The sequence below is a fragment of the Lepisosteus oculatus genome, chromosome 22 (assembly GCF_040954835.1).
Source record: "Lepisosteus oculatus isolate fLepOcu1 chromosome 22, fLepOcu1.hap2, whole genome shotgun sequence".
Taxonomy (NCBI): Eukaryota; Metazoa; Chordata; class Actinopteri; order Semionotiformes; family Lepisosteidae; genus Lepisosteus; species Lepisosteus oculatus.
In genome coordinates, this window is record NC_090717.1 from 11,080,698 (window position 1) to 11,097,901 (window position 17,204).

The 17,204-nt window shown below is 37.5% G+C and overlaps 1 protein-coding gene across 1 annotated transcript in view; it reads left to right on the forward strand.

Moving 5' to 3' along the window:
- Positions 1-13,046, forward strand: part of tbx5a (T-box transcription factor 5a) — a 39,684-nt gene extending 26,638 nt beyond the window's left edge. Inside the window, exons 7-9 of the mRNA XM_006640276.3 lie at positions 3,073-3,164; positions 6,824-7,050; positions 7,410-13,046. Coding sequence (XP_006640339.1) covers positions 3,073-3,164; positions 6,824-7,050; positions 7,410-7,996 — 906 coding nt within the window. The 3' untranslated portion in view covers positions 7,997-13,046. The remainder of the gene's footprint in view (positions 1-3,072; positions 3,165-6,823; positions 7,051-7,409) is intronic.
- Positions 13,047-17,204: the final 4,158 nt, after the last annotated feature.

The window sequence follows — 17,204 nt, forward strand, 5'->3', positions numbered from 1 at the left end:
GTAGTGCTACACATTGGAATAGTTCTTATCTTTCTTACAAATAATCAGAAAACATCAAATTAAAAAAAATCCTGAAAACAGAACAACTAAGGGGCTGCCAAATGCACCATCTGTTTATTAGGCCTTTGTCACAGCAAAGGGGATTTTACAAGGTTCCACAACTAGCGCAAGTCGGTTTACAGCAGCTCTCCTGTGTCAAGGGATACACAGTGCCTGCCAGCACAGTACCTGCCAAATGTATCCCTCCCTATGTGGGAATACCCAAGCGCTCTGTATAATCTATCTGGCACGAGCTCGAGGTGTACTGTAAGGTATCTTGGGAAAAAGCAAAAAAAACAACAGTTAACAACAGTGTCTCATCCACCAACCTAAATCATTAATGCCTGATATCACAAGCCAAAGAGTATCTGTATTCCAGAGAATATCAAGTATGAAAGCAAAGAAAAAGATGTTCTTTATAAATAGAGGTCTTGGAGTCTTCATATTTTGTAGCTATTCTTCAATACTAACAATAAATGCAGCATGTCAATTTAAGAACAAAGGCATCACTACGTATACAGCAGTGGTAAAGCTTTTTGTTTTCTATGGATAGAGTCCACTTGTCCTAGAAATGATCTTTAGAATTCTGGTTTATTTTTATATTGTCAGTTTTCAGTGTTTGTGGCAGCAGACCATTCTTTTTTTCCTATGATTAAATAAATGATTAGCCTTTGATAAAACTATACCAACTGTATGTCAGAATGAGATCATCAGCAGTTTTTCACTCATTTCATTTTGTGCTAGCATCCTACTATTTTGGAAATAAGCACAAACACACAATGCATGTAGTGGTGGTTTTCAACACATTTTTTTATGTGAATGACCATATTAAAGAAAATCCACAAATGTTTTAACCAGTGTAATCAGACACATTTCCAACAAGTGCAAGACATTCACAGCTCCAGCATTAATTTTAAATCTAACTTCATATATAATTTATGCAGAAATCTTTACTGAGCCTTCACATGACTAGAAACCACATTATCTCAGTTTGACTGCCTCCAATAACCTTTAAGATGATCTCTGCAAAGCAGTATAATTTACAATTCAGAACTGTTGAAATACAAACCAACTAATCAGAAAAGTTAAATTATTCTTCAATCATGTATAATAAAATCAGGGATGCAAGCATAAAGAAATGGACGATAATGATTATCATAGCTTTCCTTTTATAGAATGCAAAAAAACATTAGTGTTGTCTTCAGGTGAAAGTCAGATGTTAAAATTGCTTACAATTAATTCTTTACTCAGTCTGTCAGAAAATCTACATGAAGGGACACCTATATTTGTATACTCTGTTCATTCAATCAAGACAGAGTGAAGAAAGTAGAGAACTATTAGGGAACTGTAATCCTGGTATGATAAACTTTGAAATATGTTTAAAACCTTGTAAAGAATACAGTCCAAAAAAATTACAATTTCTGAATAGTCAACTATGAAAGAATGAGGCTTAGTTTAAGAAACACGGGATAGAGACTGAAAGATTAACAAGGCATAGGATAAGTCTGAAATGAGTTGAGAATGGATGCAAAGAAATTATATTCTGCTACAAACAGAACTGACTCACCCAAGGAAATCAAAGCCAAGAAAGCAGCAGTCCAAATGGTTTAATAAATCAATTAAGAAAAATACATGGAGAAGCAAGTGCTTTATAAAAATAGTTTTAACATTTCACTGTTAAAGGAAAAGTGCATAGTGATTTTTAAGCACTTTCCTAAAATATGTTAGGAAGGCTAGGGGAAATATAAAAAAGAATGTTGCAATGAAGGCTAAAATAAATAATAAAGGTGTTTATGAGTATTACAAGAGCAAGAGAACAATAATGGATGACAAAATATCTCATAGTTACAAATTGGAAACTTTTGGATAGTTTAAATGGATATTAAATGAACATTCCTCTCTGGTGTAAGCTGAAGAAGAACTAAAAAACATGTCTCAGTCTAAACACAAAGTTCTATATCAAAGAATATCACAATTGAAAAGGTACAGATACTACGAAAACTAAGGGTAAATATCCAGGACTTGATGGTTTCCTATCAGTTGTATTTAATGAAGCAAGAGATCTGAAGCGATTCAGTCTGTTATTAAAACACATCCAACAGTCAATCGAGACAGAGCTAAAACCCACTGACTGTAAAATTGCTAATGTAGCATCCATCCATGAATAGGGTGACAAAACCAATCCAGGCATGAAACAAAAATCAGAACTAAACTAGAGGATCGTGTATATAGCAGTAGGATTCTAAGAGACTGTTAACATGATTTTAGAAAATGTTAGTCTTGCTTAATTAACTTATTAGGATTTTTTAAACACACAACACTAGTAATGGATACAAACAACATGTGATACAGTTTAGTTTATTTAGATATACTACATACAATTTCTTTGATAACCATTCTTATAAAGGATTAATTCTCTCAAACTGCTGGAAGCAGGAATTCAAGCACAATATAGATGTGGATTGAGAACAATTGAGGATTGTTTTGGGGGCAGTAACCGAAAGAGACATCAGAGACGTATATGTGTAACAAAACTGAATCTTGGTTTTAAATGTCAAAATCTTACTTGTAATTTGTATGTGTCATGGACATAATTTAAAGAAGGAAAAGAGAAGAGGAGGAACAGTCATCTGCTACGTTCTTGCCCTTTTTAATTTCCTAAAGCAAAACCACAAAGGGTTTTATGCAGAATACAAACAGGACAGTTTTGTGGTTGCCCTCCTGTTATTAGCTAAAATACAAATGTTTTTTTTTTGTGGAAAGTGCTGTATACGAGTACCTTTCCTGATGTTTTTCCTGTTTTGATGTAAATGGTGTAAAAGGGGATATTGCACTTAAAACTCTGTTATTTTAATTATTTTAATGATAAATTCAGATTTGATGTTTATAACTTGCATAGAAGACTGTTTTGTACTATATCTTCTAAATAACCAAAATTATAATTTGTATAAGTATAAAAATACATTATTGGTACTAATGATTAAACATCAATATGCAGTCAGGTTATTGTGTTTTTTACCATATTATTTGCAGATTACGCAGCTAAAGATTGAGAACAATCCCTTTGCCAAAGGTTTCCGTGGAAGTGACGATATGGAGCTTCACAGGATGTCCAGGATGCAAAGGTACCTACTTTTAAAAATAAATAACCCACCCTTGCAATCTTTCAGGACAGCCTGCTGTGTGTGTCCTTCTCCATCACCAAACCTGGTGTGAGGTACTGTTATCAGCTAACTGCACAGTAACTGCAGTAGTGTGCCTCACTCCAACCCCTAACAATATCCTTTAAGTCAGCCAGAGTCATCCTTGAAGAAACAGTGCTATTCTTACTCAACTACATACCCCTACACATGATATCCTGCTGAGCAACTGATAGGAGATTATTTATCACGGATGATAGTGCCTTTTCATATTTTTTTATTGTAACAAAAAGCAGAATGTGTGATTTTTCATAGCTACGTCCTGAAGGAAATTAGATAAAACCCACCCCAGCATGCCAGAACCATGTTAGAACAACATGCCTGTATGTTTCTATCCATTCTGTAACATGACATTGAGTTAGTAAGCAGACCAGTGTATATTTCATGTGCTTATATACTTGCATTGATCATATAATTTTTGCACTTAGATATTGCAGTAGATGAAGGTTAATTTTAAAGTTACTATACATTGTATTAGAGAACCTACAACACTAACACTATACCTAACAATGGAAAAAGACACATAGCACTACAAATTGTAATACATTTCAGACTTGAGGGACATCAAAGATAAGATGATAATGTGGGGAATATTAATGTTGTTAACATTTTTCCCTTATGAAATGAATAAAAAATAATCACAATCAGATGGTATTTTTTCATTCCTGCAGTTTCTTATCATATTTCATATTAAGAGATGTGCATTAAATTGGAATATCACAAAAACAGACTTCCATCTCCTTTGGGTAGTTTTCTATGACTTGTTTCATCTACGATGATGAAGATCAATTGCTTAAAACAGAAAAAGAGAAGTAAATATGATTTAACACAGATGTGCCACTCAGCTTCGCCTCCCTGCACAGATATGATGTAAGTGCAGTTGTTGAACAGAGGCCAGTCATTTGCTTGGTCTTCCTGAACAAAGCTGCTCACAGTTGGTCTGGGCATCCTCTGAACAGCTTGACATCTTCAGAGTTCAGAATTACAGCAGGCTCAGAAATAACCTTATGGATATGGAGTTTATTTGTAGAATTAAGTGCATTAAGGAATTTGTGCATTAAGTACAGTATTTTTATACTTCTGTATAAAGGATACCAGAACAATGTCCAAGCTAATGTAGACACAAATACTGTATATGTGGCTCATTTAGGTTAATTCTCCAAAACTGAGCAGAATTACGGACAATTTCGGCCATAGCCTACTTTTGTATCTTTATTACAATTGCAGATATAGCCTTATAAAGTCATGATATCTGCAAAATCCTGAGAGCCAGAATGAAAAACGTCATCTGGAAAATTCACCTGGAGGAGTATAGCTTTGGGAGAGAAGGTCATATATATCAGCAGTAAATATGTTTAACATTTCCAAAGGCAGTATTTTACAAGTGAAAAAAATTATACGATGTACATTCCTTTTTAAACCTTTCCCTTAATGCATACTATCTACTAAGCAGCAGGGAAACTGGAGTTAGTTATGTAATTTAGGGAAAATTAATGCTTCTAATGGTGAAAGTACTGCTGGAACAAGTACTATAAAGCAGGAAAGCTAATATCTCTGGCTTTTCATTTTTTATCTACTAAGCATTAATTACACAATAATTAGAAACATGGTTTACTGTTCTTACTGTGCAAAAAGTTTTTAACGTCAATGGCAATACACAAACCTCCTGCACAACTACTGTATCTTTAGAGAATATATCTCACTTAGATCAGTAGTCTTCATGTAAGGACAACTCTAGTCCTGGAGAGCTGAATCTTAGCAGATTTTATAGGTCTCGTTTTTAGATCCACAGCACCTAATGAACTGCAAAAAGCTGGCATAAAGCCACAGATGGGTTCACTTAGTTTAGGTAAATGCTCAGTTGTAATGAAGACTCCAAAGCCCTGCAGGATGTTTTATTCTGAATATTCTAGAAAAGATTAATTTTACTTTTGGTAAACTCTGGAGCAAAAGAAGCAAACATGTCTGTGGAAAATATATATATATATATTTTGCAAAATAAAAAGCAAAGTTTAGAAGTGCAAAGGAAAGGATGAGTCACTGCTCATTCAGAGAGTCTACCAGTAGGAGATGCTATAGAATTGGACAAGAGGCTGAAACAGATTTTGAGACCCAGTGTATTATTTTGTACAGTATGTTCCTCTCACTCTAGAAGCTTCACAGGTTAAGGCCCCACTTAACAAAAATATTTAAAAAATTCAAAACCATGAATGTGTGTCTGGGTGTACTACTGTGAACAACGCTATGTGATTACAGAGTCAGAGGTAAAATAAACAAGTTATAAAACTAGAGCATGTAAATTATACTGTAAAAAGCCAAAAAACTAAAACATGACTATATCTGGAGTCATGCAAAAGAAAGTACCCTGTAGATTAAAGGCTCTAATATCATGTCCTCTACGAAAACTCCAAATTATAACATATTACAGCAATATTTTTGTTATATATCCACCATGTATATTCATGGACGTTTTGTGAGGAACATAATAATAAATAATATTGACTGTAATGATGACATTTTAGTTTTGTGTAAAGGGGAGAACGAGAGTTTGTTTGAGAAGCATATGATCTCTGTTCTTTCAGTTTCTGCTTTCATGTCAAACCCTGCATTATGTTAATGACTCAGCTTCAAAGTTCAGAAGTATTCAATAACACAGGCTTAAAATGTGGGCTTACAGTAAGTGTTTTTGGCACCAAAATCATACATTTTCATTTACATTTTACTAGTTGAAAATTTAAAAAAGGCTCCAAGAAAATAAATGTATTTTTGCTGTTGTTGGTTCTGTTTTATATTTTAAGTTAGTCGTGAGAATGTTTACTTGTTTTTGTTTTAATCTGCTTTAATCATATAAATTCTGGCTTTAGAAATGCTCTTCCAATTTCCCTAGAGCCTAGTTTTCATGAAGTCTTATGTGGTGCAGTGTTGACCATATTTGGTCATCAGAGTACAAAAACATGGTAATATTAAAGACAAACAGCGCATGATTTAAGCTCCAGTTGTTTCTACACACAGGGAGAGAACTGGTTAAGTTAAATTTGCAGGATGAGGTCAGGTTTCATTCTAGATCCCTGCTCATGACATTAAAGAAATAAATGGACACTCTGTGCTTTAAAAGCATTTGGCTCAATACCAGTTTATTTCAACTTACAAGAAAGCAATGCAGGAGGAAAAAGCCTGGTACCTTTAGTACATTAGAAATATAGAGCACACTTTTCCTATAGCTGTTAGTAATTTCCATTCTTTTACATATTTTGTGTCAGTATTAAAAAGGCATTTTAACAATATTAAATACAACACAAGCTGTATTCTTTAAAATTGGCCTCACCTTTTTAAAGGCACTCTCTATTATTTAAATGTTCTGTGCCAATGGCTGATTGGCACAGCAATAAAATTTGGATCATTATTTGACACAAAAACAAAATTGCATAACGTGCAATAATGTCATAAAAACAACACTAAAATGCCAGGATCTAAATCTTTCTGTTTTAGGAACATAGGGTGACTCTGAAGCTGAAAAGCTGATCACCTTGGGCAGTGTCAGGCTAACAAGCAGCTCTGCCTGCTGCTGATCGTTTCTCCCGCAGTAAGGAGTACCCAGTGGTCCCGCGCAGCACGGTCCGACAGAGGGTGGGCTCCAGCCAGAGCCCCTACGGTGGGGATGGGAGGGGGGTGCCCACCCCGGGCAGCCTGGGCTCGCAGTACCAGTGTGAGAACGGAGTCACCAGCACGTCTCAGGACCTGATGGCTCAGTCCAACCCCTACCCACTCTCTCATGAGCATAACCAGGTCTACCACTGCGCCAAGAGGAAAGGTGAGCAGGCTCCAAGGAGCACATCCTACAGTTCGGTACTGATGATGCAATCAGCAAATGCCGTAAGTGTGATCACTAAATGTAAGTTAGATCGTAAATATCACGCAGGTATGTTTTACTCAAGAAATAGTCAAAATCCTGTTTGCTGCCTCTTCAAGCAAATCGCCACTATGGTGTAGGGAGCTGCGTCAGCAGGCGTATCCTGCAAGGGACAAAGCAAAGGTTTATTCCACGCTGAAAGGAAAAGAAAAGAGATGCAATGTTACGGGTGAAAAAGGCTCCACAGCCGAAACTTTGTGTCTCTTTTCTTTTCCTTCCAGCGTGAAATGGTCACCACGTCTCTTGTCCTCTTTCCACAGTGGAGGACGAGTGCCAGACTGCCGAGCACCCCTACAAGAAGTCCTACATCGAGAGCTCACCCAGAGACGAGGATGCTTATTACCGAGCGGGCAGCTACTCCCAGCCTCCCGGCCTGGGTGCAGCCCCGTACAGGACAGAGTCAGCCCAGCGCCAGGCCTGCATGTATGCCAGCGCCTCGCAAGCAGCAGACCCCGTGCCCAGCCTGGAGGACATCAGCTGCAACACGTGGGCCACCGTGCCCCCCTACAGCACTTGCCCAGTGACTGCCATGCAGCCCATGGAGCGGATGTCCTATCAGCACTTCTCTGCCCATTTCACCTCTGGTCCCCTCATGCCCAGACTGAGTGGGGTGGCCAACCACGCCTCGCCACAGATCGCGGACACGCACAGCATGTACCAGAGCTCTGTGCCCCATCAGCCCCTCGCCAGACAATGTGGACCCCAGACGGGCCTCCAGTCTCCCACCGCTGGCCTCCAGGGAAACGAGTACCTCTACCCTCACACCATGCCCCGCAACCTCTCTCCACACCAGTACCACCCTGTCCATGGCGTGGGCATCGTGCCGGAGTGGAGCGAGAGCAGCTAGTCGCATCACATCCTGACCTGAGACTGAGGACACGCTGGGGGCAGGAGACCAGGGGTGGGGTGGGGGGGGGGACGCATTTATGAAACAAGAACAAACTTTTCCCACGAATTCCAAGACTTGGCGTGGTATAATCACTGCTATGGGCTCCCTTCCGTACGACAGCCTTATTCTCAGTCTGTGAATCTTCCCCTCAGAGAGAGGGAAAAGGAGGTGGCCTCAAAGGTATGAAGGAGTTTGTCTGTTGTTTAAAACAAAGCTACAACGCTGTTCCCGTGGAATGAGACTCATCCTGGAGCAGTAAAGAGAAAGACATGCAGAGAAATAAGCATACACAGGGATAAGCTCAGTACACTAGAGGCACAGGATTGCTGGTGTGACACCCCTTCATTCCGAAGGAATGCTGCAAAGGGAAAGTCTACTCCTGTTCGTCTTCTATAAGCCTATACAATATCAGCCTCACAAGAGTTCTGTCCTTTGTTATTTTCTACTTCTTTATCGTTGTTTGTGGTGTTTTGTTCACCTAGTTGTGTCAGATGCTATTCAGAAAATAAAGGACCCTTAATCAGTTAACTCTTTCCAGTGCTTTTAGTCCACTTTAATACAGGATCTATAAGGTCTGGTGCTGAACCACTGGAAAGACAAAATCCACAGAAAACATTGGATATTTATTTCAGAGTAAAGACATAAAATGTATAATACTTATACACAGCATGAATTTGTTTTTACCCATCATGCTGATTTTGTTGTCTCTTTATAGAAGCTAAAGTATTAATCCAATACTGGGCAGCTACCCCAGTTCTAGTTTGAGATATCCATATTGAGAAGTCCAGACCAAAGGTTTGTTAATTTTAATGTGACTTTCACTTCCGTTCAAAGCTATGGTGAAGGCCACCAAATCAGAAGTCAAGATTTCCACCTCTTTTTTTTCAAACTGTAAATGTGTACATTAAGAAGGTTTTCCTAAGATTTTTATGGAAAATGTTTTGGATTGCTAATTGTAAAGATCTTTGCCGTGAATTACCTCGCCCATCTGTACACAACAGTGGACACAGGCTAAGGCCACTCACCATTGAGCAAATAAGACTAGTCTAGCTTAACTGAAAATGATTCAGTGGATGTCTTCTACAAGATGTCTAGATTTAGGGAAAGACAACTTTCTTATATTTGACTCTTAAAAAAGGTGAATAGAAGAATCTATTGGATTATATTCTGTTTTGTTTGAGGAGCTGATTTATTTGTCCATTGATCTTCCCCTCCCTTACCAATCATAATTGCATGTCCCCTTTTCTCCAAATCATAATTTCATTTTTCTTTAGGGATCACACTGGCAGAGTGAATCAAACTGTACAAATACGGTAGGGACGCTGGTATCCTTATAGATAGAACTCCAGAGTTCAATTATCAGGACTGTGTTTTAAGCAGTCATAGTAAAAGAATTGTGTATACAACTTAAGGCACTAAGGAACTTAGCAAATGGTCTAGACTTTCAACTATAATCCGTAGGTATTGTTATCAAAACAAAAGCTTGAAGCTAGCATTGAATTTGTATATCTAAAATTGAGCCACCGAATACAAGATCATCTAGTCTGATAGAGAAACAATATTAATTGCTTATTGCATAAGCTAGTCAAGGTATAAAGGACAATTAGCCCCACCACCCACACACCATTCCCTGTTTCTTCACTGATTTTGATACAAATACAAACAATGTTGGGTTCAATTCTTTAAGGGTGTGCTGTAAATATTGCAATGTCTTTCATGGTGTATCACTTTATTAATCAGAAAACTAAATCGCCACATTTTTAAAGGTATGTAGCCATATTCTAGCAGTAAAAAGCTTCAAGGAAATGAACAGCTTTCACAGCAGATCTATGATTAAGGAACTACTCAGATTTTAATTTGCAATTAATGTAGCCATATCTTACTGGTACAGTTTGCATGACTCATGAGAACAGTTGAGTCAATTTATTTAATGCTAACATTATTTCATTCACCCTGGAGTTGGAGTTAATGCAGAACTTTGTTGAAAAAGTCTTGAGTATGTGCGCTTTAGCACATGTGTAAACATTAATCTTTATTTGGGCAACCACAAGTTCCTTACTCATATGATAACTAGCTCGGCACAGATAAGAATTGGCGGTCTATATCTTAAATTAGTTAATTCATCAGAATGTCTTAACCACCACCTGTTATGATGAACATATTCAATAAACTTAGGAAAGGTATCACTGGCAAATAAGTGTAGTTTAACAAAATATAGTCTGCTTGATAAATTAGTAGTGTTAGTGGTAGAGGGTGCCAATTGCATCTGCAACTGTATACCATTATAATTTAGTGAATATCATCTTTCATGTACTGTTATTTCTTTTAGAAATATTTATTTCTTTTTGAAATAACATTTTATTTCAACCTTTGCTGATTGCCAAAAAATTCTGAAGCTTGATAAAAAATAATATGGAGAAGCGTGTGATAAGGAGCTGGACTAAAAGACTAATGCCATAGGCCTGTTGATGAATTATCGACAGGGAAAAAAGGGTTAATATGTATTTTAAGCCTCCGGTAAAGATCGAGGAGGACAGAAAAACAACTGATTATCTAGGAGTTCTTGGAAGTCTAATGCAAAACAATGACTGAGCATAACATTGGAAAAGGCATAATGAGAAATATGATGAATGATGGATAATGTTCTGATTCAAACTGCGGTTTTTCCTTTTGCATTTTGTGGATTTTTTTTCCTATGCTTCCACGGCTGCTGGTCTCTTTCCATGTTTCCTTCAGCTCATCTCTGTCTAAACAAAAGCAAAGCTTGTGCATGAAATTCTAATGCAGAGATTGTAGTGGACACATACCACCCTCCATTCAAATTTCAAATGTGGGCAATTACTGAATAAAATGGTGGTTTCTTCACAATGATAAAATTGGCTTAAAGCATGCAATTAAATGGAGCAAGAAGTAACACAAGGACAATTTCACATGGTTCGCCTCAGTCTGAGACAATATTGCTTAGGTGTTCAGAAACTGAACATCAAAACTGAGGAAGATACTCTATGGTACACAAAATCCTGTTAAATTGCAGGAAGTAAAATGATCATAAGTTTTCCTTTAATTCAGCTCACTTTCAACCCACTTTTACGATATACAATCTGATTACCTAAAATAACATCGTCTTATGGCCACAAAGCATTTCTGCTAATAACAGATCTTCAGATCTGTTCCACTGTAAAACCTCCTTTGTGTCCTTAAATGTAAGCACTTCATTAATTCTAATTAAACTTGTAATGATTTGTTAAATTGCTGACCTGTTCTTCAGATGTAAGGCAGTCTTAAGGTTAATTCTGCACATTAGGTTATCTAACTGAAACTCTCTAAAATAGAGGTGTCACACTCAACATATTATCTTAGCCACTTTTACAGATATGGCCTTATTTAATCAGGGAATTGGCGGCTGTGTATTAGTCAGGATTGACTTTCAGGAGTCTAGATTTTGGCGAGTAGCTGACATATTACAAATGCTTCAGAGAACGGACTTTTGGAGGCATCGATTCCTTCTCCGTGACGGACGAAGGACTGTCTGGCCAGATGTCAATTTCTAATAATTTGGCAACAATATAACACTGGGTTAATGAGGGTTTATACATGAAAAATGTAGCTTGTTGATTTTGTGTGCATCACACCTTTTTTGTTGCATTGTATTTAAACATCAATGCTTTCTGTTTAGCACAGCTACAATGTGCTTTTTCACACATTAATGTAAAAAATAATTCTACCTCTATAACTTTACTAGAACATTGATTAACAAACAGCTTGAACAATGTCATTTCCATGACTTTATTATTTGACTGAAAAATAATTATTTTTGATTGCATATAAGAGGAATTGCATACTGTACAGAATTGTCCACTAGGACATTGTTTCAAATTCTGTTTTTTGTTTCTTGTTGCATTCTCTGTGCTCTTTCAGACAGAAATCATCACACCTGAAACCTCCTTTATACTACTATCTTCTTGCAAAAAAAAAACTATTGGCTGCATAGAGAGGACAAATGAGCAACTAGTTCCTTTGCTAAGAATCAAACCCAATAATTAAGGACAACAGGAAAAAATACAAACTGGATTTATTTTACTAAAACTGTTTAATCTATGACCATTTTATGCAGTAGAAGAAGCCACAAATGCTACTTAAAAAATATGATCACAGCTCCAATAGATCCAAACTCTGCTGCGGTAGTATGAGTTTTGGACGACCATTAACATGTCCCTATATGCCAAAAGCTCTGTCACTACAGACTGAAGCTCATTGTTTGTGAATTTCTTCATCATCTAAAAATGTTTCTAATACATATGATCATGTTAAGGGCAATGTTAAAGAAAGTTCTTTACCCTTCACAATAACAGCAAGATTCATTCATACAATCCAGGCTGTCTTAGTGTATGGTTTGATATACAGAAAAAATAATTTCAGATGATTAACCGGAATCTGGGAATCTTCGTCTTAGTTTAGAATCCATAGTTTGCTAAACGTCATTTTCAGTGTCATGGTCTTGAGAACTGGACAAAAGATATTAAAAAAAGAGGTGGTACTTCTACACTTAAAACATATTTTACTGTCAGAGCATCATGCACAGAATTAATTGGTCACCTATAACTTTATGTTGATACATTTTAATGCCCTATTGTAAAAAATAGATGTATCTGAAAGTATAAAAAGCAAAAACAAATATGAAAAATACTAAATTATGTATCAAGCAATAAGAATTGATTAAAAAAAAGAAAAAAGAAGCTTGTATTAACTAGTATGGTTCTTGTTCATAGTATTTATTGCTTTAGTATTCTAAATCAGTTTGTTTCTAGCTTATCAAAACAATATATTGTTAGTTACTTGTTTGCTTTGTTTTCAGTTTTCTAATGAAAAAATATTCAACAATGCTGTTATAGAAATTGGGTAATTAAAATACAATTGTAAAAAAGAGATGGATTACTTTGTTGTTCTTGTTGTAAATAAACACAAATGTATATACAGAACTACAATAAATTTTAAGAATTTTGGATTATTCATACTGACTGCACCTCTGTTTCTGATTTACACAACCTCATTATACATAATATATAAACAGTGCAATTATTTATTAATAAATAATAATTAATAATTATTATTAATCTACACTACCTATTGCTGTTTCTGAAAAGGAGCACACAGTGTGTTCTGTGAAGCAGGGGAGGAGGACTTGACCACTCCAGATACAGTACATTTATCACTAAAGTGAAAGACTTCAAAGCTTCAAAATTACTTTATTCTGCACAACAATTAAATAGCCATGTAACCCATTACATACTGCTGTACAGCACAGAATGTAAGAAGATACCCTACAACAGAACTTGCTTGCAGACAGGACTGTGACTTGATTAAATCTAAGGCCACATTACCAACTCTACTAACTCACTGAACCTGATGTCATTGTACCATAAAATTCAGTACTCTCTGAAAACTGTAAGTGGCCATTGGGATACAGAGCAAAAGTGTCCTTGTCTTGATCAGTGTCAACCATCTATTTACGGAAGGGATCCTATGTCATAAGGCTGACAACCGCTACCACAATGGGAGTGACACTGAGTCATGGATGTTCTTACTGATGCAATGCTAGGCCCTTCTTATCATGAGCACTGCAGGGCTTTTCTCAGCCAGGCGCAGTAAACGAGACGTGAAGGAAACCATCACAACCCCTGCAGTCCACATTTCACTCCTATGTGAAGTGGCCGGCAGGAGGGACTACAAGAGTGACCACAAGGGCCTTTCCACCTTTCTATAATGAGTTTCAGTCTCCATCCCCAGCATTTCTGTACTCTGGTAATGATTTTCTCCCATGTGCTGCCTAAATCAGCTCAGTGTTCAGTTTGTGGGTCAAAAAACACATAATTAGTAAGCTACAAAGACTGCATTAATTTGTGTTACTGCACTTCTCATTTTGATTAACTATGTGATGGAGGAGAACATGCTTCCTTTAGTTTCTTTGGGAGATAACTGCTTTATATTCTATGTCACATTCAAGAAACTGTCAAGTTGTTTCATTGTTCATTTTTTTCATTCTATACTATTTTTTATTGTTTACTATTTTATACTATATTAAGATACATTAAACCTTCACAATACCTTCGGAGTGATGCAGCTCCTTATACAGCCACACTCCTGTGGTGTGGTCTTAACCCTTTCCCCACCAATTCTTGACTTCATGTCTTTACGGCAGGTCCTGAGGGGGCTCCCACCTGGTTCTCCATTAAATCTGTGCGCCATCTGGTCACCCCCAAGACTCTGCTGTTCACCAGACAGAGTAACAGTGAAATAAGGGATAAAAAAGCAGCAAAATATGATTATTGCTTAACAGTAGGAAAGGCAGAAGCAAAATGTTTGAATGCATTAACTGAAATGTGTTCGTCTGACTACAGGGAATTATCAAGGGATATGTTTGCTTTTGTTTCTCTACTCCTGCAGAGATCTATACCTGTCACAATAAATGTAGATTTACTACAACAATTTATCAGAATGGGCAACAAAGCCCATGAATTTTGTCAAAAACCTAAAGTTTTTCCCTGAAAGATTCTTAACTGAACAGTGACAGTTTCATATGACCACTGTATGACTTCAATAGAGAGTTATAAGCACACAACATCTAAAATTAACTATGTTTTAGGTTTAAAATATAGTGGTATATTGACCAATGTAAGGGTCACAAATTGTTTTTCTCAGCACCATAACTAAGCCTGTTTTCTACAAGAAAAAGGGACAACAACTTTGATCTCTGGGAGACAGCTTGTAAAAGACAAAGAGATTAAGACCCCCAAAAATGTCTCTTGCATAGACAAGAAGGTGAGGTGGGAGTTGTGTGTGTGTGTGTGTGTGTGTGTGTGTGTGTGTGTGTGTGTGTGTGTGTGTGTGTGTGTGTGTGTGTGTGTGTGTGTGTGGGAGGAGGCAGTTACTTCATCACTTGTTCAGTAAACACTGAGATCGAAATTAGATTAGCTGGCTTGGCTGTCTTAATTCTGACTAGACATGCTAGTCTTTCCAGAGCTTTGTTCCCTCAGCCCAAAGCTGCTGACCACTATCTGTCCAGAGGTTTTTTACCTCTGGAGACCCAGTACATGAAGGACAAGACTGCCCACAAGAACTTTGCTTTTTATCTTTGTTAAATCACTGAAGTCCAGAAGACAGATGCCACCTTTACAAACATAGAGATTTGCCCTTTTTACTTTAATATTATCTATTGTGTGCAAATAGAAAAAAAAAACACACAAAGAAAAGAGGTAATGGCAGAGAACAACAGAGTGCTTATTGGTTTGCGAGCAGGCACCTTTTTAACAGTTGTGTTGACAAGACTAAAGCTTGTTGATCTTCTGTACAATTTTCCATACACAGCATACAGTATATGAAACACCAAAAGCTCTTCTTAATAACACCAGCATAACCTTTTGTAAGTATAAAACATGGAACCAAACAGAATTTGCTGTACTTCATATACTATTTTAGACTACCCCTGTTTTCACACTATTATTTAGGATGTTCAGTAAAAACCTCCAGTATTCCATGAGTGAATGCATGAAAGTGAAAGGTAAGGATCCGGCACACACACACAAGCCACCCTGTAGATTGCTAATGGTCAGTGTGTCTGGGATCTCTGTGGGATTAGGTTTTATGGGCTCTCTAAATCAAACCCGAGTCAGAGCTAATTGTTCACATTATCTGGCACTTTTAAAGAAAGCCCACAGATTAGGGGACTACTGGTTGAACTCCCTACTGACTCCCAAGGGACATCTTCTCACAATGTCTCTGGCATGTCATGCCTTGACAGCCTGCTAAGTGGCTTGGTTACGTTATGCACAAACACTGCCAGCTACTGTACCTGTGGCAATGCAGGCAGAACCTCTTTGGGCTTTACAGAATACCCCTTGAAATAAGCTTTGAGAAGCCATGTGAGCTAATCTAAAGTGAAATTAATGACATCTGCATGTAGCACATGAAAGGGGAATGCCAGCATTGGTGAGCTACTCCTTCAAAAGGGCAAGGGAACACAAAATTCCAGGGTCATGAGCCAGAATCAATCAACATTAATGAGTGCACACAATGTAAAAACATGCACTATATAAACTAAATATTCAATTTAGCACGAGCTGAACACATGGCCTACAAATGTATTTTAATACTGCAATGCAGGTGTGTAAGGTGTTGCAAGACCACTCAATAAACATGATACACAATACTGTACATCTCAGGAAGCAGAAAAACATAGCTAAAGCTCTCTCTCCAATTCTGTTACCTGTACTGAAAATCATTAAGTGTGGCACATCTTGTATGTTCTAGTAATCCTGTAATACACAAAACGATATGTCAAAAACATTAATAATTATCTATTCATTTTCTAACTTCTTCCTCCAATTCCAGTTGAGGGTGGTGGGGGAGCTGGAGCCTATCCCAGCTAGCAACGGGCGCAAGGCGGGGTACACCCTGGACAGGACGCCAGTCCATCGCAGAACAGACACACAGACACAAACATTCACACCAGGGGCAATTTTTCCCAGAAGCCAGCTAACGTGCCAGCATGTTTTTGGACGGTGGGAGGAAGCTGGAGCACCTGGAGGAAACCACATGAACCAAGAGAGAACAGATAAACTCCATGCAGAGAGCACCCTGGGTCCTGAATTGAACCCAGGGCTTCAGCATTGTGAGACAGCAATGCAAATCACCATGCTACCCCATTTTCAATCTGATATTTTTTTAAATTAGAGATAAGTCAGTCATTTACTTAAAATTAGTTTAGCTCATGTTAGAATTAGGCTTATCATTCCTGTTAGGAAATAACTTCTCTGAACAATTTTTCTTAAAATATTTAGAAAAACTATTTTGGCTTGCCAGTGACTCATAACAAAACTAAATATCAGAGCGTCCGAGAAAGGAAATGGTTCTCCCATCAGAGAAGAACACATGGGTTTGGGTAGGAATGTGTGAAGGCTATGTCACATGAGCTGTAACTGCCTAATTTCTGGAAAATCCTAACAATGTGTCACAGAAGCCTACAGCCTGTCAGGCAGGGCAGTTGTTTTACAACTGCAGGGGGAGGGACACATCGAGAAATGAAGGGGTGAGGCATTACAAATCAGTCTCTAGTTAATTATGTAGTCAGCAGGAAAGGTTTTTTAGCACCTCATTTCATTTCCTCTCT